The following is a 22,243-nucleotide window of genomic DNA, read 5'->3' on the forward strand; positions in this document are numbered from 1 at the left end:
ACATAAATAAGTGATATGAATTTCATTTATTGATATATTTGACTGTCCATAAATAAAATTTGGCCAGATATCAAGCCATTTTGGAGAAACAATTTCGAACCAGGAAAATAACATGAAATAACATTTAACAGGAAAATTTTACACTTTATTTAATTAAAATAATGATAACTTGTTTTTCTTTTCTATATATGACATTTCATCACAATATTTTTTCACCAAATTTGTCTGGAAATCTAGAGCAGAATTTTCTGCTGTTTGTTTATATTGATGTTTATATTTTGATATAAATTATATGTACATCTACTTGAACATAGATATTACAATTATAAATGTGCTTCAAATTAATTGACACAATATTGAATATTCATTATAATATATTATCATTAAATATATTATATTAATATATAATATTAATAAACAATATAATATTGATATACTATATAACAGATATATTACATTATATTATATTTACTCCAGTTAAATATTGTATTTACTTTTTAGCTTTATTGAGGTACAGTTGACAAAAATGATATATATTTAAATATACAATTTGAATTTTGATATACACATATAATTGAATCCCAGATTCAATTACCATAATCAAATCAAGCTGATTGATGTATTTACCACCTCAAATCACACCCTTTGTGTGTGTGTACATATATATTACATTATATTATATTTACTCCAATTAAATATTGTGTTTACTTTTTAGCTTTATTGAGGTACAGTTGACAAAAATGATATAAATTATATATATTTTAAATATACAATTTGAATTTTGAAATACACATATGATATAATTACCATAATCAAATCAAGCTGATTGATGTATTTACCACCTCAAATCACACCCTTTGTGTGTGTGCATATATGTTACATTATATTATATTTACTCCAATTAAATATTGTATTTACTTTTTATTTTTTTGAGACAGTGTTTCACTCTTGTTGCCCAGGCTGAAGTGCAGTGGGGTGATCTCAGCTCACTGCAACCTCTGCCTCCCAGATTCAAGTGATTCTCCTGCCTCAGGCTCCTGAGTAGCTGGGATTACAGGCATCTGCCACCATGTCTGGCTAATTTTTTGTATTTTTAGTAGAGATGGGGTTTCACCATATTGGCCAGGCTGGTCTCGAACTACTGACCTCAGGTGATCCACCTGCCTCAGCCTCCCAAAGTGCTAGGATTACAGGTGTGAGCCACCGCCCTGGACCTTGTATTTACTTTTTAGCTTTATTGAGGTACAGTTGACAAAAAAGATATATATTTTAAATATACAATTTGAATTTTTATATACACATATAATATGATATGGTTACTATAATCAAATCAAGCTGATTGATGTATTAACCACCTCAAATTATACCCTTTGTGTGTGTGTGTGTGTGTGTGTGTGTGTGTGGTCAGAACACTATTTAAAAAAAATCCTTTTCTCCCCCATGCAGAAGAACACTTAAGATCTATCCTTGTAGCAAAAAATAAAAATCTATCCTCTTAGCAAATGTCAAGTAGTATTGTTTTTTTCATTTCTGAACATCCCATTTACAAATTTTTTTTCTAATTTGTTAACTACGTCACATAATGTCACAATGTACATATGTCAAATAATGTCACTATGTACCTTAAATCTCCAAAACTTATTTGTCTTGCAAAACTGAAAATTTGTACTTCTTGACCAACATTTCCCCATTTCCCCTTCACCCAAGCCCCTGGCAACCACCATTTTACTCTCTGCTTCTATTTTTGATCCAACCTCACTGTTTGTGTCCATACTCCTTAATTTTCTTGGTCATGAGACCACGAGCTTAGATAACACCTTAGACAATGAGACCAGTGACCCTGACCTGTTTCAGTTTAGTTATTTAAAATATTTTTCTTTCTTTTTTAAATTGTATTTATTTGTTTATTTATTTATTTGTTTTGAGAGGGTCTTGCTCTGTCGCCCAGGCTGGAATGCAGTGGTGCAACCATGGCTCACTGCAGCCTCCAACTACTGGGCTCAAGCAATCTTACCCTCTAGGGCTCCAAAAGTGCTCTGAGAGTAAATGCATGAGCTACCATGCCCAGCCATCAAATTATCAATCATTATAAATCTTAGAGCTGGAAATAATATCTCATTGTTTTATTTTTAATTTGAGAGCTAGCGTGCTTGAACACGTTTAATCAAATGTATTTGCCATATTTTATTTTTCTTTTATTAGCTTTCAGATTCTTTGCTTCTTTCTTAAGTAGAACATTTCTTTGAGACTTAAATATTATGCTGCATTTGTCCTATGTCCTGCAAGTGTTTTCTTAATTCAGTATTTTAAAATAATATTTTGTTTGTAAGTTTTTTGTATCTTTATAGCATTCTTCTAAATTGGATCTATGTTTATTTTAATTGTCTAGTCAAAGTACTGACAAGGAGGAGTGAACTTCCTGAAAACGGAGAACAAGATGTGATGCCTTTTAGTAAATGTTTACCAAAAGACACAGGATTCCATTTCCAATTCCATATCGAGAACCTTTAAAATTGTACATAGATATGCAGGTGAAGTCGTGGAGAAGGGAGGCCAACAGTGCACACAGGTAGTGCCTCTCGGGAAGAATCAGCAGTCATCCTGCATCCTAAATTCCTGACCTGACCTTTCTGCAGGGAGAGTATCTGACCTGTGCTACACCATCAGCAACACAAAGAAAACTTGATGAGGTTTTATTTCCTTTTATTTGTATGTTTCACTCCAGTTTTCAATTCCGTGCCCTCAAAAGCCCGGATATCATCACCGGTACCTCTTTTCAGCCTCACCTCTCTGTGCGGCTCCGCAAGTATGTTGGTCTACCTGGGAGAGTGGGGCCTGCAACCTGCTGGGCGCAGGCGCCTTGAGACGCCACGTCTGTCCTTTTACCGGCTTGGGTGCAGGCAAAGGAAATGCGTCCCCGGGCTGGGGGCGGGGGGCGCGAGGGGGGGCGGGGGGCGCGAGGGGGGGCGGGGGGCGCGAGGGGGGGCGGGGGGCGCGAGGGGGGGCGGGGGGCGCGAGGGGGGCGGGGCGCGCGAGGGGGGCGGGGCGCGCGAGGGGGCGGGGCGCGCGAGGGGGCGGGGCGCGCCGGGCTGGTCCCCTTCGCTGCGCTCAGTGGCGGCAGGGAGGGCTGGTGAGATGCCAGAGCAAGGTAGGGTCCTGTATTTGGGGACCGCTGACGTTTGGGTCCGCCTCCCGCGGCTGTTAGCACTGCGTGGCCCGAGACCTGCGGTCGGGCGGAGATTAAGGCTGCTTCCCGGAGGGCCCCGGCCGCGTGGTCGCCCTGCCAGAGCGGTGGATGTCAGGTAGTGCTGGGAGGCGTTGCTGTCCGGGTTCGCTTCTCTACTGCTGTCCTAATTGCATCTCTCCCGGGTGAATCACAGAGCTGTAAACGAAAAATCAAATTCTAAGCTCCCAGCCAACTGAATGGACCCCTCCTCTCAGCTAAGAGCATGGCAAACTTAACCTGAAACACTAGTTCGGTCGTGATAGGAAGGAGATGGGACATGCCTCATTTTACCCTCCTCTCTTTGAAATTCAGGCACAGGTCGGGCGCGGTGGCTCATGCCTGTAATCCCAGCATTTTCGGAGGCCGAGGTGGGTGGATCACCTGAGGTCAGGAGTTCGAGACCAGCCTGGCCAACACGGTGAAACCCCGTCTCTACTAAAAATACAAAAATTAGCTGGGCGTGGTGGCGGGTGCATGTAGTCCCAGCTACTCAGGAGGCTGAGGCAGGAGAATTGCTTTAACCCGGGAGGTGTAGGTTGCAGTGAGCCAAGATCGTGCCACTGCCACTCCAGCCTCGGCGACAGAGCAAGACTCCGTCTCAAAAAAAAAGGAATTCAGGCACAGCTGACCAGTATTAACATTAAAACAATTTTTTTTTTAGTATCTTCATGCTAAAGGGGTAAGTAGAAATTGCATGTAGCCTCCCATCAGTTTATTCCAAATAGCAAACATTTACCGAGCCCTGAGTTATTAACTATGTATTTTCTTTTTGTAAACCTTACAATTGAGCAAGCAAGTAATAATATTATCTCCATATTTTCAATATGAGGAAACTGAGGCCCAGGAAGACATGTAATTTGCCCAATATCAGGTATTCAGTATATTGGAGATTTGAAGGACAAATTATTTACTTTCAAAAATGTATACCTTTTCCAAAGTTCCAACAATAATTCAATGAACACATTTATTTTGCCCCAGAATTGCCAATGATGTTATGTCATATAAGGAGGCACCTAAGTATACACTTTGTCCATTTGGGAGATTTGAATTTTGACTATTTGGTTAAGATGGTATCTACTAGATCTCTCCACTCTTTCTTCTTTGTAATTAATAAGTAATCTGTGGGTCAATTCTTTGCAATGTCTGAATAATATTAAGTCCCCCCACTTCACCCTCTAGTTTTAGCCTCTGTTGATGATTCTTCCCCAAATCTGTGATCACTGCTTGTGGGGATCTTTTTTTTTTTTTTTGAGAAAGAGTCTCACTCTTGTTGTCCAGGCTGGAGTGCGGTGGCGCGATCTCGGCTCACTGCAGCCTTCGCCTCTGGAGTTCAAGTGATTCTCCTGTCTCAGCCTCCCAAGTAGCTGAGACTACAGGCATGTGCTACCACACCCAGCTAATTTTGTTTTTTGGGGTTTGTTTTTGTTTTTGTTTTTGTTTTTTTTTAGTAGAGATGGGGTTTCACCATGTTGGCCAGGCTGGTCTCAAACTCCTGACCTCAGGTGATCCACCCCCCTCGGCCTCCCAAAGTGTTGAGATTACAGGCGTGAGCCACCTCGCCCCGCCCACCTCAGGTGATCCACCCCCCTCAGCCTCCCAAAGTGTTGAGATTACAGGCTTGAGCCACTGCGCCCGAACCATCCCATCCTTTTTAAGTTAGTTAATTATTTTAGAAGCCACATGGAGTGGATGATTTTTCTCTGCTGCATTATAATCCATTTATCTCATTGTATTGGTGCTCACACTACCCAGCATTAGCCTCTCCAAACTCAAGTAGGCTTGACTTTCTGATTTCTATCACAGAGCTCCTAAAACCTTTGGAATTTCCTGTGTGTTGAAATGTCTTTTGTTATTTTTAATGACTTTTTGATCACATCTCAGTTTATACCAATGAGATGGCTTAGGGTGGAGACCCTAGACAGCCTCAAGATGAAGCTGGTCACCAGAAAGATTAGAGAGTTGGAACTTTCAGTCCCACCCACCAACCTCTGTGAAGGGGAAGGGGTGGGGTGGCTTGACATGAAGCTCTATAAAAACTCTTGGACAACAAGATTTTAGCTTTCCAGATTGCTGAACACATTAAGTGTTCCTGGAGAGGGCATGGAAGCTCCACACCTCTTCTCACATACTTTGCCCTGTGTATCTTTTCTATCTGACTGTTTGTTTGTATCCTTTGTGATATCTTTTATTATAAAACAGTAAACATAAGCAAAGTGTTTCCCCGAGTTCTATGAGCCATTCTAGAAATGAGTTCTAGGGGGTTGTGGGAACCCCAATTCTAATGTAGTTGGTCAAAAGCACAGGCCACAACCAGGTGATTGTGATTGGCATCTGAAGTGAAGGGCAATTTTATGGGACTTAGTCCTCAACCTATGGGATGTGACACTTCCTTCAAGTAGATAGTGTCAGATTTGAATTATAGGACACCTACTGGTGTCTCCTGGAGAACTGGGATGGATGAAAAAACCTCCACTCATTTGGTCACACAAATGTTCTGTTTTGAGTGAGTTGAAAGAAAAGAACAGTTGGTTTTTTTGCTTTAGATGTGGTGTCAGAAATGGGATGTTGAGTGATTGTGTAAGAGTGGGAACACTTGGCAGAGAAGCCAAAGATGGCAGCTGTAGCTGCTGTTCACTGGCTGGGGCTCTGCAGCAGGCTTGACCAGCCATTGACGGGTCAGCCGGCAGGTCTGTGTGAACAGGCACATAGCTGCAGATTTTATTCTGGAAGTGCAACCCTCTCAAATATTGAAGGAACTGATATAACAGGGATTGAAGCAGTAGTAATTCCAAAAAAGAAAACTTGGGATAAAGTAGCCATTCTTCAGGCTCTTGCATTCACAGTAAACAGGGTTCCCATGGCTGTACCTAGCGCATTTCAAGATAATCCTTACCTCATACCAACATCCTCTTCAGAATCTCGTTCATTTTTACTGGCAAAGAAATCTGGGGAGAATATGGCCAAGGTCATTATTAATTCATACACCAAATATTTTCAGAAGGACATAGCTGAACCTCATATACTATGTTTAATGCCTGAGTACTTTGAACCTCAGATCAAAGACATAAGTGAAGCCACCCTCAAGGAACGAATCAAGCTCAGATAAGTCAAAGCCTCTGTGGACATGTTTGATCAGCTTTTGCAAGCAGGAACCACGGTGTCTCTTGGAACAACATATAGTCTCTCAGATTTATTGTGTTACTATGGTGACCAGGAGCCCTCAACTGATTATCATTTTCAACAAACTGAACAGTCAAAAGAATTGGAAGAGGAAAATAATAAGCGGTCTAGGAGGAAAGCTGGTCATCAGTTTGGAGTTACCTGGTGAGCAAAAAATAACGCTGAGAGAATCTTTTCTCTGATGCCAGAGAAAAATGCACATTCCTATTGCACAGTGATCCGAGGAATGGTGAAGCACCAAGCTTATGAGCAGGCATTAAACCTGTACACTGAGTTACTAAACAACAGACTCTGTGCTGGTGTATACACATTTAATGCAGTGATTGAAGCAACAGTATTGGTGATAAATAAGAAATTTGAGGAAGAATGGAATAATATACTGGAGCTGCTAAGACAAATGGTTGCACAGAAGGTGAAACCAAATCTACAGACTTTTAATACCATTCTGAAATGTCTCTGAAGATTTTATGTACTTGCAGGATTGCCAGCCTTACAGATTCTACGTGAAATGAAAGCCATCAGAATAGAACCCTCGCTTGCAACATATCACCATATTATTCAGCTGTTTTATCAGCCTGGAAGCCCTTCAAAGGGATCATCTTTCATCATCTATGATATAATGAATGAATTAAAGGGAAAGAGATTTTCCTCCAAAGGACCTGGATGATGATAAGTTTTTTCAGTCAGCCATGAGAGTATCCTCATCTCTCAGAGATCTAGAACTTGCCTAGCAAATACACGGCTTTTTTTTTTTTTTTTTTTGAGGCGGAATCTCACTCTGTCGCCCAGGCTGGAGTGCAGTGGCGCGATCTCGCCTCACTACAAGCTCTGCCTCCCGGGTTCACGCCATTCTCCTGCCTCAGCCTCCCGAGTAGCTGGGACTACAGGCGCCCACCACCATGCCTGGCTAATTTTTTTGTATTTTTAGTAGAGATGGGGTTTCACAGTGTTAGCCAGGATGGTCTCGATCTCCTGACCTCATGATCTGCCCATCTCGGCCTGCCAAACTACTGGGATTACAGGCGTGAGCCACTGCACCCGGCTACGTGGCCTTTTAAATACCAGAGACAACTGAAAATTCATTGGACCTGATAAACGGCATAATTCCTATTATTCCATGTTCTTCAATTTGATTTGTCTAATGGAATGAGTTGATGTCACCTTGAAGTGGTATGAGGACCTGATACCTTCAGCCTTCTTTCCCCACTCCCAAACGTTGATAGATCTCCAAGCATTGGATGTGGCCAACTGGCTAGAAGTGATTACTCATATTTGGAAAGATAGTAAAGAATATGGTCACACTTTCTGCAACAACCTGAGAGAAGAGATCCTGACACTCATGGCAATGGATAAGCACCCACCAGAGCTTCAGGTGGCATTTGCTGACTGTGCTGCTGATATCAAATCTACGTATGAAAGCCAGCCTGTCAGACACACTGCTCTGAATTGGCCAGCTATCTGTTTCAACTGTATAGCTGTCTTTTTTTTTGCTGGGGGGGACGGAGTTTCACTCTTGTCACCCAGGCTGGCATGCAATGGCGTGGTCTCAGCTCACTACAACCTCTGCCTCCCAGGTTTAAGCGATTCTCCTGCCTCAGCCTCCTGAGTAGCTGGGATTACAGGTGTCCACCACTATGCTGGCTAATTTTTGTCTTTTTAGTAGAGACAGCATTTCGCCATGTTGGCCAGGCTGTCTCGAGCTCCTGACCTCAGGTGATCCACCCGCCTCGGCCTCCCAAAGTGCTGGGATTACCTACATGAGCCACTGCACCCGGCCAGCTGTCCTCTTTTTAAGGGCTGGGAGAATCCAGGAAGCCTGGAAAATGTTGGGGCTTTTTAGGAAGTATAATAAGATCCCTAGAAATGAGTTGCTGAATGAGTTTATGGACAGTGCAAGAGTGTCTAACAGCCCTTCCCAGGCCATTGAGGCAGTAGAGCTGGCAAGTGCCTTCAGCTTACCTATTTGTGAGGGCCTCACCCAGAGAGTAATGACTGACTTTGCAATCAACCAGGAACAAAAGGAAGCCCTAGGCAGCTTCACTGCATTGACCAGTGACAGTGATACTGACAGCAGCAGTGACAGCGACAGTGACACCAGTGAAGGCAAATGAAAGTGGAGATTCAGGAGCAGCAACGGCCTCAGCACAGCTGCTGGAATCACACCTGAGAGCGAGATATGCCAATATTTAACATTGTTACAAAGAAGACAAGATACAGATTGGGTGAATTTGTTACTGTGAGAGACAGTCAGTACACAGCTGACTTATGTAGATTTAAGCTCCTAATTTGCTACTTAATAACTGTCTATTAATACACCATTAAAGGTTTAGCATTTAAGTAGCAACATTGCCGTTTTCAGGCCAGATGCAGTGGCTCACTCCTGTAATTCCAGCATTTTGGGAGGCCGAGGCAGGCGGATCACGAGGTCAGGAGATCAAGACCATCCTGGCTAACACGGTGAAACCCCGTCTCTACTAAAAAATACAAAAAAAATTAGCCGGGCGTGGTGGCGGGTGCCTGTAGTCTCAGCTACTCGAGAGGCTGAGGCAGGAGAATGGCGTGAACCCGGGAGGCGGAGCTTGCAGTGAGCCGAGTTTGTGCCACGGCACTCCAGCCTGGACAACAGAGCGAGACTCTGTCTCAAAAAAAAATAAAACAAACAAACAAAAAAATTGCCGTTTACAGACACATGGTGAGGTCCATGGCTCTTGTCATCAGGATAAGCCTGCACACCTACAATGTTGGTGAGCTGACCTCGTGCTGCCATCCTCATGTGACTACCCTCTCCCTGCTGCCATCCTCGTGTGATTGCCCTCTCCCTGCTGCTGGGCTTCTGCCTTTGTTGGCCTGATGTGCTGCTGTGATGCTGGTCCTTCATCTTAGAAAGGTGTTCATGCAGTTTTATCACAAGTGGTATTGGGTCAATAGTTTCCTAATTTCAGGATATTTCCATGTCAGAAATAATGCATCTTAGGAATGACTAAACAGGATATTGGCAGTTTAGCCTGCACAACTGGTAAAATGACTTTAAATAAATGTTGTAATTAATGTAAAAAAAAGAGTGGGAACATTTATAAACATTTGGAAATTAAAATAGTGCCTTTTTATTTGCATTTTTAGATTTTAAAAATAATTCCTATAGAGTTGCAGAAATTATAAAAAATAGTGCAGAGTTCTGTGTATTCTTCATCCAGCTTATTCAAATGATGACATCTTTATATAGCACAATGTTAAAACCAGGAAATTGACATTGCTACAATCTGTAGGCCTTATTTAGATTTAACCAGTTCTCTACATCTCTCGTTTGTGTGTATATGTGTACTTCTATGCAATTTTAATTTTTTTTAATGAAGCTGTAAAGGGAGACTTATACAATAGCATAATGTCCATTATTAGTAGCAAGGTAACAGTGTAAGGAACAGTGCATCAGACTTAGTCAAAGGGCAAACAAAAGCCAAGTTTGATGATCAGGGAAAACTCTGCATCCCCAAATGCTTATTGAGTAAAATGAAGGTCTACCAGTCAAAACACCACAATAAACCAGATGCTGGAAAAAGGATGGTGATATGGTTTGGCTCTGTGTCCCCACGGAAATCTCACCTTGAATTGTAATAATCCCCATGTGGCAAGGGCAGGGCCAGGAGGAGATAATTGAATCATGGGGATGGTTTCCCCCTTACTGTTCTGACGATAGTGAGTTCTCATGAGATCTGATGGTTTCATAAGGGGCTTCCCCCTTCACCTGGCTCTCACTTCTCTTACCTGCTACCATGTAAGATGTGCCTGTTTTACCTTCCGCCATGATTGTAAGTTTCCCCAGGCTTCCCTTGCCATGCAGAACTGTGAGTCAAACCTCTTTTCTTTATAAATTACCCAGTGTCGGGTAGGTCTTCATAGCAGTGTGAAAACAGACTAATATAGATGCCATGCTCCTCTAATACCAGTGTTGCTCTGTGCATGTGTCTTTGTCTATGTAAGAAAGAACTGAAACTAGAAAAGTAGAACCATTACATTTAGATATGTCCTGGCTGTAGTTTGGATGGGTTTGGAGGGCTGACACGATAAAAATAATCTGACAGATGAGAGTAATGGGTTTAGAAAAATAAATGTGTTGGCCAGGTGCGGTGGCTCACGCCTGTAATCCCAGCACTTTGGGAGGCCGAGGCAGATGGATTACGAGGTCAGGAGATCGAGACCATCCTGGCTAACATGGTGAAACCCAGTCTCTACTAAAAAAAAAAAAAAAAAAAATAGCTGGGCATGGTGGTGGGCGCCTGTAGTCCCAGCTACTCGGGAGGCTGAGGCAGGAGAATGGCATGAACCCGGGAGGCGGAGCTTGCAGTGAGCCGAGATGGCACCACTGCACTCCAGCCTGGGCGACAGAGTGAGACTCCATCTCAAAAAAAAAAAAAAAAAGAAAAAGAAATTTGTTTCTAATGTGCAGGTTTAATTAGAGGGGAAGATGTCAATAAATAAGGTTTTAGCCAGGCACAGTGGCTCACGCCTATAATCCCAGAAATCTAGGAGACCAAGACGGGTGGATTGCCTGAGTTTAGGAGTTTGAAACCAGCCTAGGCAACATGGCAGAACCCTGTCTCTACAAAAAATACCCCCCCACAAAAAAATTGGCCAGGTGTGGTGGTAGGCGCCTGTAGTTCCAGCTACTCTGCAAGCTGAGGTGGGAGGATCGCTTAAGCCTGGGAGGCAGAGGCTGCAGTGAGCCATGATCGTGCCACTGCACTCCAGTTTGGGTGACAAAATAAATAAATAAATAAATAAAATAAAAAGAAAGAAAAGAAAAGAAAAAGAAAGAAGGTTTTAAAGATACCATTGAGTAGCCTAGAGCCCTAAACTCTGATCTGCTTCTCCTTACCTAACCCTTTTGGGTTTTTTTGTTTGTTTTGTTTTTGTTTTGAGATGGAGTCTTGCTCTGTCACCAGGCTGGAGTGCAGTGGCGTGATCTAGGCTCACTGCAACCTCTGCCTCCCGGGTTCAAGCGATTCTTCTGCCTCAGCCTCCCGAGTAGCTAGGACTACAGGCAAGTGCCACCACACCTGGCTCATTTTTTGTATTTTTAGTAGAGATGGGGTTTCACCGTGTTAGCCAGGCTGGTCTCGAACTCCCGACCTCAGGTGGTCCGCCCACCTCAGCCTACCAAAGTGCTGGGATTACAGGCGTGAGCCACCGCACCCAGCCAATCCTTTCTTGTTACTTTCGTTTAATGCAGAGTTTCTCAATCTTGGCACTATTGATATCACGGGATGGATAATTTTTGGTTGCGGTGGGACATCCTGTGAAATTTAAGAACTTTAACAGCATCACTGGCCTCTTTTTAGTACATACCAGTGAGGCAGGATAGGTAGTCAAGGAGTGATCATGTCCTCGGGACAGCAACCAGGGTGTCCATACAATCAACACAATAAGCCTCAGCATTCGAATGGTAGGTCAGCTCATTCAAGCAAAGCTTTCTTCAGCAGGGAATTTCCCCTGTAGGAACATGTGCACTTTGATTTTACCTTTCCTCGGACACCCTTTGCTCATTATAATAGTAAAAAACAGGCCGGGCACGGTGGCTCACGTCTATAATCCCAGCACTTTGGGAGGCTGAGGTGGGCAGATCACCTGAGGTCGGGAGTTTGAGATCAGCCTGACCAACATGGAGAAACCCCATCTCTACTAAAAATACAAAATTAGCTGGCGTGGTGGCACATGCCTGTAGTCCCAGCTATTCAGGAGGCTGAGGCAGGAGAATTGCTTGAACCCGGGAGGTGGAGGTTGCAGTGAGCCGAGATCACACCACTGCACTCCAGCCTGGGCGACGAGCAAAACTCCGTCTCAAAAAAAAAAAAAAAAAGTAAAAAACACACCCACGGGTGGAGATTTAAGATGTTAATGAGACATGCGACGTATGAACAAGTGTGTACAGCTACTGCACATGTGACATGTGACGTATGAACAAGCGTGTACAGCTACTGCACATGTGCACCCAGAGGAGCACCCAGAACATGCTTACTAGTAACACCTCTTTCCCACCTCCTCATGAATAATCATGGAAGTCTCCCATAAAGGGAATCCCCTAGCACCAGTCTTTGCTGTCTAATCCTTAGGAGCACCCCAGCCTGAATTCTCTCTCTCAGGGTGTATTGTCTATTTTTCACCTAATTTTCAAGATATTCTTTTTGCTTTACAATAAATTACTCTGTGCTCCATCTCTTGCTGTGTGATTCTTATTTAAGTTCTTTTAAACTAAGAAGACAAGAACTGAGGTATCACAACACCATCAACACCAGTAGCACCTCCCATCCCAAATATGTGTTAGTGAAAAATGTCTCTAGATTTTGCTAAATGATCCCTGGACCATGACACTGACCCATTGCTTGCCTGGCTCCATCATGCTCCAGGAGGAGTGCAATTGAGTCTTTGAGATTGTTAGCGCTTGTAAAGTTTGGAGGCTTTAAGTTGTACCTGCACCAGTTTTGGAGGTGGACACACACATTTGGGGATGCTAGGACTCTGTTCCTCCCCCAACCCCCAGACTTTTAAGGCACCAAGGAATATAAATATCATTTATTATTTTCCAGGCAGGTGCCAAGCCCTTTTTATTTAACATTCCAAACAAAATTTGAAAAATTAAAAACAAAAAACCTAAAGTGGAGATTTCTACCTCTACTTTTTCAGATGAGAAAATTGAGAAATCAAAAGTTCTGAGACTCATTTTTTAAATTGAGCTCATATGTTTTGAGTGTTTCTTATGTTGCCAGATGTCAATGGAGTTTCTGGGGTCTGAGGGGATGTGGGAAAAACATCGTTTCTTTTTTTTTTTTTTTGAGACGGAGTCTCGCTCTGTCGCCCAGGCTGGAGTGCAGTGGTGCAATCTTGGCTCACTGCAAGCTCCGCCTCCCGGGTTCACACCATTCTCCTGCCTCAGCCTCCCAAGTAGCTGGGACTACAGGTGCCCGCCACCACACCTGGCTACTTTTTAGTATTTTTAGTAGAGACGGGGTTTCACCGTGTTAACCAGGATGGTCTCGATCTCCTGACCTCATGATCCACCCACCTCGGCCTACCAAAGTGCTGGGATTACAGGCGTGAGCCACCATGCCCAGCCAAAAAACATCGTTTCTTAGTTGAGTTATAATTAATATTGAGAGCATTAAATTTATGTAGAAAAATCATTTTTCCTTAAATCCTCAAAGATAACAAACAAGCATAAAAATCATTTATAGATTTAGTATTTTTCCGTTAAAGTCATTTACTTTTCTTTGTTTTTGGGTCAGTGTTCAATTGGTTTATACATTTGATAGTTGAAATTTACTTACTGAATACTGATATCATTTGTGGGTCCTGGTAAATATTTCAAAGTTGTTGTACAAACAGGACAATAGGTTCTCTCAACTCTTCAAACGTCTAACATGACAGACTTATAAGTCTTTTTTCTTCTTCTTCTTTTTTTTTTTTTTTTTTGTAGAGATGGGGTCTCGCTATGTTGCCAAGGATGATCTTGAGCTTCTGGGCTCAAGGGATCCTCTCACCTTGACCTTGGCCTCCCAAAGTGCTGGGATTATAGGCGTGAGCCACCACGCCTGGCCTCTTGCAAAGTCTTATAATGTCGTTTTTAAACTCTTAAGCTGCCAAGTGTGGGTGGCTCATGCCTGTAATCCCAACACTTTGGGAGGCTGAGGTGGGAGGATCACTCGAGCCCAGGAGTTCAAGACCAGACTGGGCAACATGGCAAGAACCTGTCTTTACAAAAAATTAAAAAATAAATTAGCTGGGCATGGTGGTACACACCCACATTCCCATCTACTTGGGAGGGTTAGGTAGGAGGATTGCTTCGGCCTAAAAAGTTGGCTGGGCATGGTGGCTCATGCCTGTAATCCCAGCACTTTGGGAGGCCGAGGTGCGTGAGTCACGAAATCAGGAGTTTGAGACCAGCCTGGCCAACATGGTGAAGCCCCATGTCTACTAAAAATACAAAAAAATTAGCCAGGCATGGTGGCAGATGCCTGTAATCCTAGCTACTCGGGAGGCTGGGGCAGGAGAATCGCTTGAACCAGGAAGCAGAAGTTGCAGTGAGCCAAGATCACGCCACTGCACTCCAGCCTGGGCGACAGAGAGACGCTCCATCTCAAAAAAAAAAAAAAAAAAAAAAAAAAGTCAAGGCTGCAGAAAACTATGGTCACTCCACTGCAACTACATCCTGGGCAGCAGAATGACCTTTAATAAAATAAAAACACCCTTGAGCTACTCTCGTAAACCTAGTAAGACTTACACATTTAATAAATCAGATTATCTTAAGCCTTTTGACATCCTAAATATAAGCTTATGCAAAGCAGCAACACACATGTAAAATACAAAAGTAACAAAGATAACTTCAATACAATTTTTTTCATTTTAAAAATTTTTTAAGAGTTGGGGGCTTGCTGTGTTGCCTGGGCTGGAGTGCAGTGGCAGGATCATTGCTCACTGCAGCCTGAAATTCCTGGGCTCAAGTGATCCTCCCACCTCAGCTTCCCAAGTTTTGGGGATTACAGGTGTGAGCAACCATGCTCAGCTCTTAATGTTTTTTTTTTGTTTTTTTGTTTTTTTTTTTTGAGACAGCATCTCCCTCTGTCACCCAGTCTGGAATACAGTGGCACCATCACAGCTCACAGCAGCCTCAACCTCCTAAGCTCAAGCAATCCTCCAGCCTCAGCCTCCTGAGTTACTGGGACAACAGTTGTGCACCACCATACCCAGCTACTTTTTAATTTTTTTGTAGAGATGGTGTCTCACTATGTTACCCAGGCTGATCTCAAACTCCTGGCCTCAAGCAATCTTTCTGCCTTGGCTTCCCAGAGAGAGTTTTTCAGTCCATCATTTTTCAAGATTGTGAGCCAGGGTTCCATTAGATCTTACTGAGATATCTCTAGTGTGTCTGCTGTGTGCCAGACATGGTTTAAAAGACTAGAGATACAGGCCAGGGATGGTGGATCACACGTGCAATCCCAGCACTTAGAGAGGCTGAGATGGGCAGATTGCTTGAGCCCAGGAGTTTGAGACCAGCCTGGGCAATATGGCAAAAGCCCATCTACAAAAATAAAAATAAAAATTAGCCGAGCATGGTGGCATAGCTGCAAGTAGTCCCAGCTACTTGGGAGGCTAAGGTGGTAGGATCGATTGAGCCTGGGAGATCAAGGCTGCGGTGAACTGAGGTCGCGCCACTGCACTCCAGCCTGGGTGACGGAGCAAGACCCTGTCTCAATTAAAAAAAACAAAAAAAAACAAAAACTTAGGATCCAGCAGTGAACAAAATCATCACTGACCCTTACCCTCATGGAGCTAACATTCTGGACGAAAAGTCAGAAAATAAACAATAATTATAATAAACAAATAGACATGATAAGTTAATCAGTGCTATGACAAAAAGAAGGAAAAGGAGAGTAAGGTGGATCAGGGTGTCAGAGTTTGCGGAGTTGTTTGCAATTTTCATTACAATGATCAGGAAACAGCTTATTTAGAATGTGACATAGATCAAAGTCTATAGGGAGATGAGGGGCTGAGCCATGTGGATTTCCTGAGCCATGTGGGGTAGGAAGTGGATTTCCTGCCACAGGCTTTAAAGCAAGCATATAATATCCAGGGCTGGGTGCTGTGGCTCACGCCTGTAATCCCAGCACTTTGGGAAGCCAACATGAGAAGATTGCTTGAGGCCAGGAATTCAAGACCAGCTTGGGCAACATATTAAGACCCCCATCACTATTTTTTTTAATCTTTTTTTTTCCTTTGAAACGGAGTCTCGCTCTGTCGCCAGGCTGGAGTGCAGTGGCCCGATCCCAGCTTACTGCAACCTCTGCCTCCTGGGTTCAAGTGATTCTCCTGCCTCAGCCTCCTGACTAGCTGGGATTACAGGTGTGTGCCACCACACCTGGCTAATTTTGTATTTTTAGTAGAGACTTCCCCATGTTTGCCAGGATGGTCTCGAACTTCTCACTTCAAGTGATCCACCCACCTCAGCCTCCCAAAGTACTGGGATTACATGTGTGAGCCACCGCACCCAGCCAAAATAAGCCTTTTTTACTGTATTTATTTGAAGATTAAAGATGGTTTAAGGTGACAAGGAGTAGAGTATGATTGCCAAATATATGTGTAAACTTGTTTAGGCTGTACTACCCAGAAATTGTATTAAACACTGACCAGGGTATTGTTATGAAGGTATTTCGTAGAAATGGTTAACATCTACAATCAGTTATTTTGATAAATGTAGGTGGTTCTTATCTAATCAGTTGAAAGGCCTTAAGAGAAAAATAGGGTTCCCTGGGGAAGAAATTCTGCCTCAAGACGGCACCTTCAGCTTCTGTCCACGTTTCAATTCTGCTGGCCTGACCTCTAGCCTACAGATTTGGGACTGGCCTGTCCCTGCAATCACATAGCCCATTTCTTTTTCCATCTTTTTTTTTTATTTTTATTGTAGGCAAGGTGGGTGGCTCACACCTGTAATCCCAGCACTTTGGGAGGCCAAGGTGGGCGGATCATGAGGTCAGGAGTTCAAGACCAGCCTGGCCAACACAGTGAAACCCCATCTCTACTAAAAAATATAAAAAATTAGCCAGGCACGGTGGCGGGCACCTGTAATCCTAGCTACTCGGGAGGCTGAGGCAGGAGAATTGCTTGAACCCAGGAGGTGGAGGTTGCAGTGAGCCAAGATTGAAACACTGCATACCAGCCCAGGTGACAGTGCGAGACTCTGTCTTAAAAAATATATATATGTTGTAGAGGAATGGTCTCACTATGCTGCACAGGCTAGTCTCTTAACTCCTGGCCTCAAGAGCCGGGTCCGTCCTGTAGACCCTGGCTGAGCGATGGATGAAAGGAGTACTCAGACACAGGAATATAGTGTAAGAGCAGCTAGGGGACTGCTGAAGAGTGAGCAGTCTCGATAAGCTGGGACTGCTTGCTTTTATTCAGTACAGACATAATGCCAAAAGCCTGGAGCCAACACAGTCTGTGGGTAATTAACATTATTGTTCCCCCTTTTGGGGGCAGCCTCACTCGTGAATGATCAAATGTTGGTTCCTAGTTAACATAAGTAAACAAGCCTGTTTATGTTAAATTCCCCTACACTTCCTTGTACCTACTCCTTGCCCTCTGCCTCAGAGTAAGAGAACAGCTGCTTTCAGCTTATTCTCCCCCGAAGCTATGCAGAGACTTCTGACCTTTCAGAAGGTTTGCGTCCTTTTCTTATAGCTTCTCCCACCACTCTGACCGATCTCCTACACTCAAGCAATCCTCCTTCCTCAGTCTCCCAAAGTGCTTGGATTACAGGCATGAGCCACCGCACACCACCCCCATTTGTTGCAATAAAATGTGTGTGTGTGTGTGTGTGTGTGTGTGCGTGCGTGTGTATTCCATTTCTCCCTAATACCATTTCTCAACTGCGTGAATCCTTAACTCATGAAAGATACTTTTTATCCTCTTGACTCCACAGTTAATGGAAAATAAAAATCATCAATAGTGACTTCTAAGATTGCTTAATATACCTTTCTGGGAGGACAGTTAGAACTCCTAATGTGAGCTTGTCAGTTTCTTGTTAAAACCAACCCAATTGTCCCATAGAACTGATGTTTGTGGTTTCTTTTGACTGAACCTAGAAATTGACCCTCCCACTCTTAAAACTTGAGAAAAGTACATTTGTCATAGTCGTTTGTCACAGAAATAACCAAATTTCCTTGTCCATTGTTTTTTTAACTATGGTTGTCCTAAGACTTTTGTCATCCACAATTATTGTTTGACTGAGTCTTCTCCAAAGGTGGCTTACAGTCAGCTACAGTTCAGGGCTTCTTTGGGAGAGTTCATAAAAAGAACACTTGAATTCAAGTTTCTGGTAACTTTGGAGATTGTCCTATTGGCCTAGAGAGAAAACTTCCAGGACTCTAATTAGAAGGCTGATATATTCATAAAATATATAATTATGTATACATATGTTTATGCCATATGAAGCAGAGCAGGAGTTTCATGGACTGTACTATTTTATTTCATGATAAATAAAAATATTTTATTATATAGTATATTAAGCCATCTTAGAAGTCACTGTTGATGATTTTTTTTTTCTCCATTAACTGTGGAGCCAAGAGGGTAAAAAGTGTCTTTCATGAGTTAAGGATTCATGCAGTTGAGAAATGGAATTAGGGAGAAATGGAACACACACACACAAACACAGAGATTTATTTCAAGTACTGAATTTATTTTATTATTTTTTGTGTGTGTTTGAAACATTGCTGATTCTTTTTGTTTTGTTTTTGAGTCAGGAGAACTTTTTTTGTAAATCTACTTTCTGTCTCTATGAAACTTTTTTTTCTTTCCAGCTATTTATAGCCTTTAACAATTGAATATACATTTGTAAACAAAATTTGAGGGCTATTTCTCTCTCTGCCTGATTTCTCCAGAATTCAGAAACTATTTGTGAATATTCTTAATTCATGGCAATGTGGTTGTTTGCATATGTTCAATAAGAATCTGTTTTCTAGCTAGGTGTAGCATATGTTCAATAAGAATCTGTTTTCTAGCTACTTGGGAGGCTGAGGCAGGAGGATCGCTTGAGCCCAGGAGTTTGAGGCTGTAGTGAGCTATGATCATGCCACTACACTCCAGTCTGGGTAAACAAGCAAGACCCTATCTATATTTTTTAAAATCCATATTATTTTATAACACAATTGTAGGCACTGGGTATTTTCCCAAGGCTTTGACAGGAATGGCATATTTTTAACTATGCGAGACTGCTTTGAGGAATTAAGACTGACTTTATGGGCCAGGTGCGGTGGATCATGCCTGTAATCCCAGCACTTTGGGAGGCTGAGGCGGGTGGATCACGAGGTCAGGAGATCGAGACCATCCTGGCTAACATGGTGAAACCCCATCTCTACTAAAAATATAAAAAATTAGCCGGGTGTGATGGCAGGCGCCTGTAGTCCCACCTACTCGGGAGGCTGAGGCAGGAGAATGGCGTGAACCCAGAAGGCAGAGCTTGCAGTCAGCTGACATCACGCCACTGCACTCCAGCCTGGGTGACACAGCGAGACTGTGTCTCAAAAACAAACAAAAAAAAGACTCACTTTATGGAGCTGATGGGAGCCCTTGGAAGGACTGGCCTCATATCTTGTGTACACAGTTCCTTTGTGGGGTTCCTGGCCTGTAGTAAATACAGTGTCATTTTCTGATAGGCCCAGAAACCTCAAGATGTTTTGCAGCCTCAAGAAAAACGAGTTTCACCCAATTCATGCAGGTATTTGCAGATGCAGACAGATCTTTGGCTGGGCTTAAGAGGTCTTTGGGTGTTGAGTCTGAGAGATTCCTTATGAGGGGTTCCAGCAAAGCCAATTTAGGAGGAATTGTGTAAACAGTGATTCTTGCTGTACTTTGGATAAGTATGGTGGGACTGAAGCTTGTTTTCCAGGTAAGTTGTTCCTGCTGTGATTTGCCTTTGATGGAAGTCAGGGACTAGACAGAGAAAAACTGTGTTTCCAAAGAAAACTATAGTGCTGCCAGGTGCAGTGGCTCACGCCTGTAATCCCAGCACTTTGGGAGGCTGAGGTGGGCAGATCATGAGGTCAGGAGTTCGAGACCAGCCTGGCCAACATGGTGAAACCCCATCTCTACTAAAAATACAAAAATTAGCCAGGCGTGGTGGTGGGCACCTGTAATCCCAGCTACTCGGGAAGCTGAGGCAGGAGGATCGCTTGAACCTAGGAGGCAGAGGTTGCAGTGAGCGGAGATCGTGCCACTGCACTCCAGCCTAGGTGAAAGAACAAAACTCTGTCTCAAAAAAAAAAAAAAAGAAAGAAAGAAAGAAAAGAAAACTATAGTGTTAGATTAACCTTTGAGTTAATCTGAGTGGCCACATGGTCATCTATGGTATGCAGCCACCCACAATACCCCTCCTCAGCATAAAGCAGCCAGAAAGATCACATCCAGATTCCCCATGATTGAGGAATTGATAAATAGAAACCGGGAACTGAAACCAGCTCCAATGTCCCATAGAACTGATATTTATGGTTTCTTTTGAATCAACACATTATAGACATTGAGCCTCCCCTTCCTAAAACTCAAGACACTTTTGTCTTATCTGATTTCCTTTCTCAGGAAACCAAGCATCAGGCCTCCCAGATAGTATAAAGAAACTGAAACTTACTGGATTACCATATCTGGAAAAACAAGATGCTACACCCCTTACCCATCATGATTGCCTAACTGACCATCTGCTGCCTGTTGACCCATTCCTCTTCCCTACCCCTTCCTAATTCCTGTTTTCTCAAACATAGTTACACTTCTTCCCTGATGTATAAACCCCTAGTTTTAAGTCAGTTGAGGAAAGGGATTTGAGATTGATCTCCCATTTTCCTCAGCTGCAGCACTGAATAAAGCCTTCATCCCTGACAATGCTCATTGTCTTGCTGATTGGCCTTCTGTGCAGCAAGCAGCAGGATCTAGATGCAAGGACCTGGCCTTTCTGGTAATATTGTCATCAACCATTTAATGATGTAGACTTGGTCCCTGGCTCATGCTCTGTATATTTTCTTCTCCATCTACATGCATTGCCTTGATGGTCTCACTCAGTATCATGACTTGAAATAACAGTGTAAGGTAACTCCTAAATTCATATATTCATGCTCAAACCTTCTTCCAACATTCAGTCATAAGTTGAATTGCCTGTGACAGTGATACTTTGTGGTTCTGTAGACATTTCAAACTAACGATCCTGAGCCTCCGAGCCTCCTCCACTTGCAGCCTCCCCACCTCAGAAGTGGGCAAATCCACTTTTTGTGTGGTCTGGGCCAAATACATGACTCCCTGCATCACGTGGAGGCTGTGCTGGTCCAAAGAAGGCCCAAAAGAGGGCAGTTGGCGCACACAACGTGTCGGGGCAGGGCTTCCAGATGATCATTCGGCTTTTTTGTGTCTTCCAAGATGATGATCCGGGGAGGAGGGATCTGAAAGGGGGTCAGTCGCCAGGCGAGCTGAGGACCCAGTTCTGCGCCTTTGCCTGTGCCCTGACCTGAAGGAAATCGCCTGTCTCCCGAGCTCCGATTTTCCCGAGAGAAGAATGCAATGTAACCCTTGCCCCTCGGTTCCCTCCCTCCATCCTTCCCCTCGAGTTGTGCCCACCGTAAAGAGGTGGGTCTGGAGCGTCTCCTCAGGTCCTGGAGTGCCTTTCCCTGGGAGGAAAACTTGCGCGGTGAAGCGTTCCTCCCACTGTTGAACACATGAGGAAAACTACACTACTTAGAAGGCTGTGCATTATGCGTACGGCGGGAGCTGGGCCAATGACGGCCTAGGACGGGGACGTTTCCGACGGCTCACGCCGGTGGGGGCGGGACTTCCGGGTTGCTCGCTGCGGACGCCATTTTCCTCTGCTCTTCTGTCTGGAGAAGTCTGTAGCCACTGAGGGCCCCGGTCGGGGCCGCTTTGCAGGTACCTAGTCAGGACAGAGCAGGAGAGTAGGATAGGAGTCCCCGCCGCACCTTTGTACGAGCCTGACCCCTTCCGCGGGTTTGTTCCTGGGTCGCCGTCAAGCTACGGTCTCTCCTCCCCCGCCCTTCAGCCCGGCGGTCGCCAGGGGCGGCGCCCTGGGTCTGGAACGCGGTTGCCACCGAGGAGGCGGCGGCCCTGCGTCTGGAACGCCGTTGCTACCGAGGAGGCGGCGGCCCTGAGCGCGCCTGGAAGCCCCGGGCAACCGGCCAGGGCCGGGCACAGGTGGGGTCCGTCAGGCCGCCCGGGGCTCCTCTGTCCCAGCTCTGCGGCCCAGGGGGTGACGTGATGGCGGCAGCGGTGCTGACGGACCGGGCCCAGGTGAGTGGACGG

General features: G+C 44.0%; 1 protein-coding gene, 1 long non-coding RNA gene and 1 pseudogene across 4 annotated transcripts in view; 2 read left to right on the forward strand and 1 right to left on the reverse strand.

Moving 5' to 3' along the window:
• Positions 1 to 3,046: 3,046 nt before the first annotated feature.
• On the reverse strand, positions 3,047 to 21,770 carry LOC129052039 (uncharacterized). The gene is made up of 3 exons (XR_008516748.2): positions 21,548 to 21,770; positions 6,120 to 6,171; positions 3,047 to 3,382 (listed from the first exon to the last, which is right to left on the reverse strand). It is a non-coding gene; the product is annotated as an uncharacterized LOC129052039 (long non-coding RNA).
• On the forward strand, positions 5,838 to 8,604 carry LOC100451181 (small ribosomal subunit protein mS39-like; annotated as a pseudogene).
• ZNF264 (zinc finger protein 264) overlaps positions 21,755 to 22,243 on the forward strand; it is a 30,879-nt gene continuing 30,390 nt past the window's right edge. The window contains exon 1 of one of the 3 annotated variants that reach the window (XM_024238194.3): positions 21,755 to 22,231. In XM_024238194.3, the coding sequence (XP_024093962.2) occupies positions 22,199 to 22,231 (33 nt within the window). In that variant the 5' untranslated portion in view covers positions 21,755 to 22,198. The remainder of the gene's footprint in view (positions 22,232 to 22,243) is intronic. The other 2 variants (XM_024238195.3, XM_063719769.1) reach the window with 2 other exon arrangements.

Source organism: Pongo abelii, chromosome 20 (assembly GCF_028885655.2).
Source record: "Pongo abelii isolate AG06213 chromosome 20, NHGRI_mPonAbe1-v2.0_pri, whole genome shotgun sequence".
Lineage (NCBI taxonomy): Eukaryota > Metazoa > Chordata > Mammalia > Primates > Hominidae > Pongo > Pongo abelii.